General features: G+C 37.8%; 1 protein-coding gene across 1 annotated transcript in view; it reads left to right on the top strand.

Annotated features, from left to right (window-relative positions):
* The window catches only part of LOC137805053 (zinc finger matrin-type protein 4-like), a 167477-nt gene extending 163307 nt beyond the window's left edge, over nucleotides 1-4170 (top strand). Inside the window, exon 7 of the mRNA XM_068604720.1 lies at nucleotides 2509-4170. Within this exon, the coding sequence (XP_068460821.1) occupies nucleotides 2509-2536 (28 nt within the window). The 3' untranslated portion in view covers nucleotides 2537-4170. The remainder of the gene's footprint in view (nucleotides 1-2508) is intronic.
* Nucleotides 4171-12399: the final 8229 nt, after the last annotated feature.

Below are 12399 nucleotides of genomic sequence, written 5' to 3'. Positions count from 1 at the left end.
AATGTGCTAACTTGCTAATGTAAACAAACTAACGATAGTTAGCGTTCTATCTTACAAACAAGTAACACAGATCCAGCACTACTAATCGGTACTAAGTTCACTAAAAGAAAGTTGGCAGTCATAGTGACGATGCAGTCTTATGGACACGAAAAAAAAGGTTTTTGCAAAACAAAGTTTACTAAATACACTAACCCATCTTCAAATCCCAGATCCCTTTTATTGGCGTAGTCCTCTTCATCGCAGTAATCAAATCCTTCGGGCTCCTCCACTGTCCTTGTCGCCGCCGCGGCATTTTCTTTTCTCTCTGACTCACACTGAAGCTTTAACGCACTTCATGCGACACATCCATGTTTTGATGCTCAGATCTTGCTATGTGAATCCTACTCGATGTTGTGAGAAAAGGACACGAAAGTGGAACATCTACTGATTCCGGTAGAATTTAAACCATATCTCTATGCCCTATTATCGCGAAGATATGAATTGAATCAAAACGTAAACATATAGCCCGCTTCGAAGCGGGGTTGGACCCTAAAGAGTTGTTTCCTGAGGTTCTGCCCCACTAACACCACCATCACTTTAAACATAGAAGCTCTCTGGAGTCTGGGGTCATTTTCTCCATTTTACATCATTCTTAAATTCACCTTTTTAAAGGGACTTGTATATGATAGATACCTATGTGTTTTACATCTAATTGCAGAACAATCTCAGCTCTCTATGTAATGAGGCACCATTATCCTAAGGCACAAGTAGAAAGTGATAATATGGCCTTAAAACTGAAAAATAGACACTCGATTTTGGAAATTATTCATATCTCTTGTGATAACATACCTTTAGTCATGTTGTCATTTTTGGTGCTATAAATTGTTTTACCAACGGTCTTAGGCTCACAAAAGCAGTGAAATATATGAATAAAATGCTAAACACATGTAAATAAATGTCTAAAACCAAATGTATTATTATATGGTGGTGTGCTGGAGTGTCCTGCGGTGGTGATCAGGCTGAGACGGACTGGAGCCTGCTGCAGCGATGCTGCATGTTGTCCTCTGGACCCTGGCAGCTGTGAATCCTCTTTGTAAAATACACTGCCTGGCAAAAAAAAGAGTTGCCACCTGGATTTAACTACTACTGCCTACTGTACAAGCATGTGGAGGCAGTGCTATGATCTGGGGTTGCTGCAGTTGGTCAGATCTAGGTTCAGCAACAGTATGTGCTCAAAGAATGAAGTCAGCTGACTACCTGAATATACTGAATAACCAGGTTATTCCATCAATGGATTTTTTTCTTCCCTGATGGCACAACTATATTCGAAGATGACAATGCCAGGATTCATCGGGCTTAAATTGTGAAAGAGTGGTTCAGGGAGCATGAGACATAATTTTCACACATGGATTGGCCACCAAAGAGTCCAGACCAAATATGGTCTGGACTCTTTGACTCAACCCCATTGAGAATCTTTGGAATGTGCTGACAAATGCTTTGCGCTGCGGTCAGACCTTGATCTTGGTGAGAAATTAATGCAATACTGGATGGAAATAAATCTTGTGACATTGCAGTTTATCGAAACAATGCCACAGGGAATGCGTTCCATAATCAAAGCTAAATACCTATTTTTTTGGTGGCGACTTTTTCTTTGGCTAGGCAGTGTATATTACTAATAGTAAGTATAAGTTAACTGAAAGAAAGTAATAACTACATACTGACACGCAACGAATGCTACGTGGTAACATTGCTAAGGTAACAGAGAGCCAGAGTCAAGGCATAAGCTAAAAATGCTAATGTAAACATTACGATAGTTACAGTCTTACAAACACATAACTGAGATTTTCACAGAGAAGTTCACGGAAAGAAAGTTAAGGTGGGATAGTGATGATATTTGATTACGCTCTGTTCAGTCTCATAGACACCCTGCACTCAGGATTAAGGATGAGCCTGAGGAAAAAAACTGCTCTGAAGTCTGGTGGTATGGCAGCTGATACTCTTTTTAGACAGCAGAGGGCGAACAGGCTGTAGCTGTGGTGTATTGTCTTTTAATATACTTTAGACTCTTCTCGGGCTCTTCACTAATATCACTGATGTTCGGTAGATGGGTACCAATGGTCTCTTAGGCAGTTTTAATTAAAGAGCCCTCTTTTACTGGTCCATGCTCATCCAATCTATATTATCATATAATGAATGATAAGGGGTGAAAACAACCAGAACCACGGTTATTTCATGCTGGTTACCCAAATTATTATTTACCGGAATAATTTTGTGTGTTATCAACGTAATCATGAATATGGAAGTAGAAAGACCTCATAAGTTGATATAGGGCAGGTGAGAGTTTAGGTGGATGGGGCCAACATTTGTCGATTAACTTACATCAGTCATGGCACTTCAGTAGTAATCTGTGACATAATATTTGAGAATAAGTCCGATCTCTTATTGAACATTTAAGTCTGAATTTGAGACTTTCAGTGCATTGCTTATACAAATGACCCTTTCCTCTTTCTGTTTGTCTTTTTCCAACAGTCTGAAGAATCAGATATGTGTCCAGTGAGCGTTGGCCGAAAATAATAAAACAACTCTTCAATTGATGTCAGACAAGCTATGGTCAGCTTGCCCTGCTTTTTCTGTCTCTGCTTCCGCTCTCTTCCACATTATTTCTATTTCTCTCTCAACTATCTTTCACTCAGTTTCAGGGTGGTCCCTGACAAGGAGGAAAATAAAGATTTTTTTTTAACACTAGTGCTGCATCTATTCTCTCACCTGTCAGTGTAGTTTAAAACTGTATGTTTCTCCACTTTTGAATCATTGACCTTTGTCATTACCCTGCGTCTATGTTTATGTTTATCCACTGACTATCTGACCGCATTAAAGTGGATCTGATACATAGCAGCCTTTCAAAAATTTCATGGATTTAATTACAATTCATTTTCCACATTTTTAATTTTATTTTACGTTGTCTTAAATAAAACAGCATATTTATATAAAATTGTGGGATTTAACTGTGTTAATAATTTTCTTTGCTCTTAGATTTTTTTATGCTCAGCTATTAATCGTTTGCAGACATGCTTGCAGTGGAGCTAAATCCCCTTGTGTCTTAAAGAGATTGATGGCAATAATGACATAGGTCTAACTTTTACAATATGTTGTAATGTTATTTATTTTTCTACAAGCTTGACTTCTGTCAGTGTAAATGTAGACACATTATTAATTCTACCATAGACACAGACAGAGAAGATTGCAATTTTAAAGCTTTTAATTTTTACCCTCAAATTTATTACACCATCACATTTATTTTTCATAATCTGTGAGTAACAATGCCTTTGACCTCACCAAATTAATGCTGTACGGAAGAATATTAGGGCATAAGGGGAAAGTTGAAAGGTGGAACCTTTTTTTTCTTCTATTTCTGTATTTTGAGAATAAAATGAAATGTCAGGAATAAAGTTGAAATTTCACTAACATTGTTCCTGTGCTCCCAAATTTAAGAAATTATTTTAATGAGAGCATTGTTATGAAATGATACCCACCTCTATAAAATGAGACTCCAGTATAGATACACATTCCCAATTTATACACAAATTATCCATATGTGATAAAATGCTTCTTCAACATACATACAATTAGTTATAGTGAGTACTTAGTAATCTGCTCACAATTTTATTTAGAGACACATTATATTTTGGGTCAAGTGTCATAATACTATATGATAAGCTGTCACTCACTAACATTTTCTTTGCAAGGATCGTAATGTATTATAATTCTCATAGTTGAAATACCACAAAATAGGGAAGTATTATAATCCTTGACCTCATGGTAAATATAAAAGTATTTATAATATGTGATGATTATTGTTAAATCATTATGCATATTTACAAGTGCTTGTAACTATCATTGCCAGAAGTATATTATGACACATAAGTATGTTTATAATTAAAGACATGTGTGTCATAGAAAGTGTTACCACTTTGTATTGCAGCATACACAGTCTGATGTATGTGGTCAGGGTTAAAGGCATAGAAATATGTCCTTCGGTTAAGATGCTTTCATTTAAGTATGGTCTTCATCTCAGGGAGGTGTAACTGTTTAGTGAAATGTACGACTGCTGTTGAGAGTTGTACAATAATGTGTACTCAGTTAATTCAACTACAGAGTCTTGTAGAATGTGTTGTATAATGTGAAGGTTAAATGGACTGAACCATAACTGTTATGGTTTAACAAAAAGTATATATATATATATATATATATATATATATATATATATATATATATATATATATATATACACACACACGCACACACACACACGAAATAATGTAGCATTCTTCTTCTTACATGTCATATTAAGAAATTAAAGATGTTGACTTTAAAGCCAGTTTTGAATAAACGAAAATTATGAGGAAAAATATATATACTATCTGTTTACAACAAGTGATTTTTTTCTGCTTATTTGCATTGCTGTGTTCTACAGCGTTTGGATCAAAAATGTAGCTTTGACTCATGTTGTTAAAGCGCCTTTGCAGAGACCTCTTAGTTTATTGACAGCTGAAATCACTTGAACACAAAGCTGGAGATTTGTACTGTAGTGAAAGAGAAATCAATTACAGAACATCATGGACTGAAAATAAACTGTTGCTGGATGATGTCAGAGCCTGCCAGCTGGTGTGTTTTTTTTTTTGTTTGTTTGTTTTTTACATATATTACAAATAAAAAGTGCACAAATTATTTGTTGGTGCAAGTGAAAAAAAAAAAACTCCACTAAAAATGTTTTGCTTAGCCTGAGTGATACCTTTCTGTCCAAAGGTTGCTTTGGATAAGCCATTTCTGCTTCTTTAAACGACGTCCACCTCTCATATACCCTCTAGTCCCCTTGTGCTCTGGGTTATGTCTGAGACCACAATAAAAGACACATGCAACTACACAAACTCTACTTTGTTTTGTGGTGTTTTTATTTTATTTTTGTTTATAATGGTAATAGTATTGTCTGGTTAAGTTATTATCCAGCCATTATATTATCTGAACCGCTTATTATACTCAGGGTTGTGGACGCTGGAGCCATTCCCAGCTGACATTAAAGCTGTTGAAGGAAGGGTTCACACTGGACAGGCTGCCAGTCTATATCAGGGCTCATTTATATATAGAGAGACAGAAAACCATTCACGCTCACATTCACATCTATGGGCAATTTAGAGTCCAATAACCTGAGCTGCATGTGTTTGGACTGTGGGAGGAAGCCATAGAACCCAAACGGAACCCACGCTGACACAGGGGTGAACATGCAAACTCCACACAGGTTATTTTTTTGTGAATAAAAAGGACATATACAAATGTATATGGAGTGTGAAATTGTAGTGGCAGACGTGGCAGACTACTGTGCAGTCCATCTTAATGTCAAAAACCACAGGAAAGACAAAAAAACATTGTGGAGGTTAAATGTTGGAATACTACCAATCAGTTGTTGAGATTAAAACATACCAAAAAAAATGATAATGTAGAGGTTAACCCTATAATCTAGTGGGCCGCTCTTAAAGCATTGATGAGAGGGAAAGGTATTGCTAAGACAGCAGCTATTAAGAGTGTTAAAAAAATAAATATATAGGAAGGAAAAGGAAAAAATTGCTTGAAATCGAACAAAAACACAAAAATGCCGTGATTTAACATTGCTACCAAAAGTTAAAGAAATTAAAGACAACACAGATGAACTCCTAACTACAAAGATGGAAAAGAAAACAAGATTTCTTTAACAATCTTACTATGCGGTGGGACCAAAAGCAAATAAACTGGCAAAAAGACTGCAAAAACAACAGGCAGACAGGACATTCTATAAGATAAGGGATACAGCTACAAATCAGATCAACGAATCAGCCTATCCGAGGAGATTGAAAACATTTTCAGTGACTATTATCTCAATTTGTATAGCCAACCTTCATTCGCTGACAAGGACCAAATTATATATATATATTTTTTTTTTAGAGACAATGGACCTACCAGTAATTGGGAAAGATCAGAATGACCTTTTGACTTCACCCACTACAAAAATATAAATAGAGAAATCTATGGGTATACAGAATGGTACAAATTGTTTAGTGAGCTAAAAAGGTCTGGGCTAAAAAGGTTGTGAATAATAGAATATAAATGGGTAAAGGTTCTAAAATTGGTTAGTTCATGACGAGGTGTGTTGGGGAAGAAAGCCAAAGTGTTAGCAAGTTATCTGTTATCTGACTACTGGAACACTCAGATCAAGAAATACAGAAGGCTGTTCCCCCATTTTGGGGGGCTCTGGGGCCTTACTGTACATCTGAGTATGAAAGAAAAACAACTGTACATCTGAGTATGAAAGAAAAATAATTGTCACAAATATGACAAAACAAGTGATCAAGCCATTTTTTCCACTTTCCCCGGTAAACATAAGATTCAGCGACTCATAAATGCCATCTTTATTCTGGGTTTCCCACCATTTCGCATCCATATGTTTAGTGTTTCCCGTGAAAAATTGTGAAATTAACAGGAAAAAATACAATTGGAATCTGAACAAAGCAATGTAAAGAACAAACACAGGAAGTGCTGTTCTTTCAATGCATGGAGCTTCTTTTATTGTGTCACCCAGAAGCAATACACATGTGTATGCATTTATTATGTCTTGTTTGCTATGCAGTGCCTGTCATTGCCTTACTGTGGGACAAGACATCTATCTTTCATTAGTAAATATAAATGTAATTTCAATCAAGACCTCGACAGAATACCTTGGTAGAACCACATTCTGCGAGCAAAGTTGAAGTATACATTTTGACCACTAGATGGGGTGCTGATCCTAAGAAACAGATATGAGTTTGTTGACTGCATACTGAACAATGTATCTTCATTAATAATATGTTCCACCTTTTCTGCAGTTTTGCAGCATCCTTTCTATACATTGAAAATGTGGAATGTGTACACATGTGTATGTGTGAGAAATACACACACACTTGATACACAAATACACACTGAGTAAAGTGGAGAAGGAGCTCCAAAAATAGTAATACTAGGTGCCATACATTCACATGAAAGATACTTTTCTCATTTGATCAATAGACCACTTCAGACGAAAAAAGCCTCACAAGAAAAATATACACAAAAATAAAAAAAATGTACACCACAGATTGGACAGATTAATAAGCATACATTATGTATTGACAGATGTGGCAAAGCTATTACTTCCTTTGCATCTGTCAGGACGACATGAAGACAGTCTATAAAAGTACAAATCTCTCCTAATTGCAACATGTTTTGGTTCTCCAATTAAAGTCTTAATATCATACTGGTATCTCAGCTGCAGCCTCTCCACCAAATCTGGCCACAAACGAAAAGATGCGACGAAACCCCAGAGGGTTCGGCAGCGGCTTGGTTCTGGCTTGACTATTATTAACATGGCGGCCAGATCACAAACTTTCTTATTTTATGGTAACAGAATATATTTATATACTTTTTATCAGCACTGTCTAGTCTCTGGCTATTTGATCTGAGTTTACGCGAGCCTGCTGCCTTGCAATGGCCAGACCTGATTTGAATGCGGGTGGTCAAGGGAATTCCTGGCCACCTCACTTGCAATAGAAATGAATGGGATCCGTAAACTTCACATACTTCAAGAGATTTGAAATTTAAGTTTATTTCTGTTTGAATACTTTAGATATAAATAAGCAATTTAGTTACAATCAATTGTGCTAGTCTATTGATGATGAATCTCCAGCAAAACTCCAGCAAAGAAAAGTATATATTATAAGTATATATTATTATATATATAGTATTTGTAAAACAGCTCGACTAAACAAAGAACAACTAAACTAGACTTAAGTATGATCAAAAAATTGTATGGTACCGCTTTACCTTGGGCCCACTTAGCTCTGGTGATCTGCCCTCTATAACCGGTAAAGGGAAAACAAAGAGTAAAGGAGAGCCCCATGCAAGGATTTATATTTACAAAAACTAAAAGAGGTTACACTGCAAAAATTCAGCTTCCAAAACAAGAAAAAAAAGTAATAAAATGAGGGAAATATTACTTGAAATAAGACAAATTATCTGCCAACAGAACAGGAAAATTTGACTTGACAAGACTTCTTGAAACAAGTGAAATGCTCTAAAATAAAAACTGCCTGATAAGAAGAAATATCTTGTCAATCAAAAAACAAGCGTATAATGCCTTGATTTAAGATATTTCATCTTACTTAGATTTAAATTTTTTCAGTGTACTATAATAATGAATATAATATAACAAAAATACAAGGTTCTAAAATGAGAAATTTGACATACATTCATTAATCATTTAATGTATGTCTGACACCAGATATTTCAACACGTCACAGCATGAAAATAAATTGTATCTGTCTGACCATGAGTGAGGACTTAAATTGGATGAAGGATCAACAAAGACAACAACACGAGGTCACGTATATATGTTTGATTGGACTTACCCCAGGATATTACCCAACATTATTGTTGCGTGATGACTACCTTTAAACATTAGCTAATTATTTATACTCTGACTTTGAAGGTAGCAGAGGGGAGAACCGAGTAAATTTTGAATCAATCAATGAATTATAGACTTGTAACACTTCCGACACAGATGGTGCTCATCTCTTTTGCATCCACACTGAAGTTGCTCTTGACTTTCCCTGTCCTTGTATCCTGACGCCAATGAGGTTTAGCAGGTTAAATCTCAGTTCAACCACCTTACTTACAGGTGTGTTTATGAAGTCACTGTGAGGTAAACAATTAGTAGAGAGAAAGTCACAAAATTACACTGTTTTTAGAAAAGTTATACTCTTTTAGTGCTGATACAGTCTGTGGGTGTGCATACAAACTACCTTATAACAATATCAATAATATACAATAGCAATATTGAGAGTTTTTAAATGATAATTTAAAGCTATCTGGGTTGAAAACCATGAGACAAATGTCTGAAAAGAGTTCTAATATTGATGATAGACACAGCAGATTGTAACTACGAATCTGAGACCTTTTAGTCGAGTCAAAAGACACAGATGCTGCTGGCCACTACTCCTGGTTGACACTGGAAACCATTTTGCATGCAAAATCAAAAGTGGCTTAACAGGGATGACACTAATCTCATTCATCCCATTTTATCTCACATCTCAATTTAACCTGCTCTAGCGGAGTCAACCGCCACACAAATAAGGCCACACTGAACTTCCACACCGTGCTTTACCATATTTAGATTCAGGTAATTGTCACACCAGCCAAACAGATGGTGTGAATGTAATGGCACTCCTGGAGAAGCTGATCTCCAAATATGTGATGTAACTCAGTTTGGATAAATGAAAGACTCATAATATTTGGCAATAATAGTTTTTTACTTGCTGCAATTGTCAGCGCTCTAACTCTGATTGGAAGTACATAACTCCTTTATCATCTGCAATAAGGAGCTGTTCATGATAATGATATTTAATCTCTCAGCCTCAATATTGATGCAAAAAGCTGAGCTGGATTGTTTTGAGTATTCTTTGGCTGTCCCTCCTTAGCGTTGCTCCATACACCACAAGGGATGTGTCTATCTTTAGAAGTGTGTTGGCATGGGCCTGAACACTGAATTGTTTGACAATGCACTCAAAATGAAACTTCCAGGGGACACACAAAATTCAGCCTGCTGAGTAGAGGTTACTGTTGTGTATGGTGTGGTGCATATGTTCTGGCCAGCTGACAGCTGATCTGCTTAAAGGCTTTATGCCAGGCTGGCTGAATAAAGCAGTGGTGCTGCGCCGCTCTCTTCAACTCCGTCTGACTTGATCCACAGGGTAATCCGAACAGGTTTGAAACCAGTTCTGAGGCAACTCTCTCAACTCTGAATTTGCATACTTGTTTTTGAAAACGAATTACTTGTGGTACTGTTTCATTTTGTATTTTTCTCAATTTGTTCCTTTGTTGTCTTCTCTCTTTCTTTTCTCTCTTTCTTCTCTCTCTCTCTCTCTCTCTCTCTCTCTCTCTCTCTCTCTCTCTCTCTCTCGCTCTCTCTCTCTCCTTATCTCTCTCTCTCTTTCGCTTTCTCTCTCTCTCTCTGTCTGTCTCTCTCTCTCTCTCGCGTTCTCTCTCTCTCACTCTAACCCTATTGTAACTTTCTTTCATTACTTTACAAATACACTAGTGGTGTACAAAATACAAATACACTATAAGAGTGTTATGCTCGCAGTACTGTGAGACATAGCAGGGCTTTGAAATAAATGCTAATACTAAAATGCTCACAATGATAATGTTGGTTTAGCACGTATAATATTGTTCAACTGCAGAGAGTCTCCTCTTTTATCTACGTCATACGGGTGGAGCAGCTCCATCTCAGTGGTAGGCCGTCAGAGCCTTCTAAGTCTTCTCTGAAGACAAAATCTCTCAACAGAATCACAAATTTATAGCTATTTTATAATGAATTAAAAAAAATAGTCAGTGAAGCTAGCGTCGCACCTATAACCGAGAATGACTTACTGATGACTCCTTTCCGACAGAGGTTTAGGATTGACTGTTTTTTACATTTACAGTCGTATTTAATCATAAACAAGCCACAGCGCTGTAGTTGCTGCGCAAGCAAGTTGCAACCCTAACCCTAACCCAATAGTTTCTGTATTACCATATCAAGTTTACACAAATGGGTCTTTTTTGACTTATGTGTGTAAACTTGATGTTAAAATACAAAAAATACATTTTAGTTCATAAATTAAGAAAGGAAAAATCAGACCCGGCACGACCGGTCCCGTTACCGGCTTTACCGGCCCCTCTTCGCTTGCCACTACGTAGGGAATCCTGTTTGTTTCTTTTCCGCCGCAGAGCTTAGAAATTCAAATATGCTTGAATTCAGCGGGAAAGCATGAAAACAATCACACAAACATACATTGATTATAAACGTATACATGAAAACAATAACATTTACCAACCGTCATACCTTCCAGGAACTTAATGTATTGTCACATATTGTCAAATAATGAACCCTAAAGGGTAAACTGTACTTCGCCAAAACAGCGGAACCTCTCAAACAGCAAGTCGTGGCAACTCTCTCCAAAACAGAGGCAGCTGCAGGGGGAAGTAGTGGCCTCAAACATTAGAAACTGCTGCAAAAACTAGTGCCAGCTGCTGCAAAAACTAGTGACAACTCTTAAGCCTAGTTTCTGCGTCAGGTCAACAGCGTACCTACGCCGTAGCTACGTCGTCGACGCAGACCCCTACGCCGTAGCCTGACGCGCACCTCCAAAAAATCCTAACTATGCGTCGCTTCAAGCGCTGTGATTGGTATGCTCAGAACGTAATTTCCGGCAGTTGCTTTTCTTTTTTTAGTGGTCATACAGACCACCTCCGCAAAAGTTTTATCTGCCGCCTGTGCTTCAACATTTGCAATATAAGCATTTGCTCTTCAATATTGATGAGCTGCGACTCCAAATACAGCTGCTCCACCTCGGTCGCCATTGTTTACTGTTGTTTACTGTGACCGTGAGAAAAAGCAAGGATTTGGCTATAACCCCTGAAACCACACAGCTACACACTTCTGGCGGTGAATTGCAGAGCAACGCGATCCCTCGATGCAGAACTTCGAATGCTCAACGACGGCATCCCGTCGACGGCGTAGGTATGGCGTCGACTTGATGCAGAACCATAAACTAGGCTTTAGTGTCAACTTGCGCTTCTGCACAGAGGTGCCACAGGAAATGCCTGTAGGTGCCACGGCACCTGAGAAATGCTACGGGAAATGCCTGGAGGAGGTGCCGGTGCCATGATATAAGCTTCCTCCTACTGCTCTAAGTTTCACCTCAGCGTTATGCTTTTGAAGCATTTCAGCTTCTTTCAGCTCTTTGTTTTGTTTTTTTGTCCCAAAACTTTACTGTTTTAGTTCACTTTTACCAGTTTAATTTGTCTCTTTGTCCATCTGTCTGGTCAGACAGATGTGAGGAAGCTTTTAATGAAGCTAAAAGAATCCATTCAGAAGCCCTCACCCACTTCAATCCCGACTTGCCATTACAGTTAGCGTGTGACGCATCGCCTTATGGTGTTGGTGCTGTGATCTCACACATAATGCCATCAGGTGAAGAAAGGGCAATTGCTTTTGCAGCACAGACTTTGAGCCAAGCGGAGAGCAATTATGCACAGATAGAGGGTAAAGCACACTCTATAATCTTCGCAGTAAAGAAATTCCATCAGTTTCTGTTCGGAAAACGATTCACGCTGCTAACAGACCATAGACCACTCACTTGGTCCTCACATTGGTATTCCATCGCTCGCAGCCAGCCACATGCAGTGATGGGCATTACTGTTGTCTGCTCACCAGTATGACATCTTGTACAGTCTTCTATGACATCTTGTACAGCAGCACTGTAATGCAGATGGCCTCTCAAGGCTTCCCTTACCTGTCACACACACAAAGCACTCCGAGGCTTAAATCTTCTACTT

The sequence above is a fragment of the Clinocottus analis genome, unplaced genomic scaffold, assembly GCF_023055335.1.
Source record: "Clinocottus analis isolate CAN_PGR_092001 unplaced genomic scaffold, fCliAna1.0.p SCAF_7, whole genome shotgun sequence".
Lineage (NCBI taxonomy): Eukaryota > Metazoa > Chordata > Actinopteri > Perciformes > Cottidae > Clinocottus > Clinocottus analis.
This window is presented reverse-complemented; position numbering and strand designations above follow the sequence as displayed.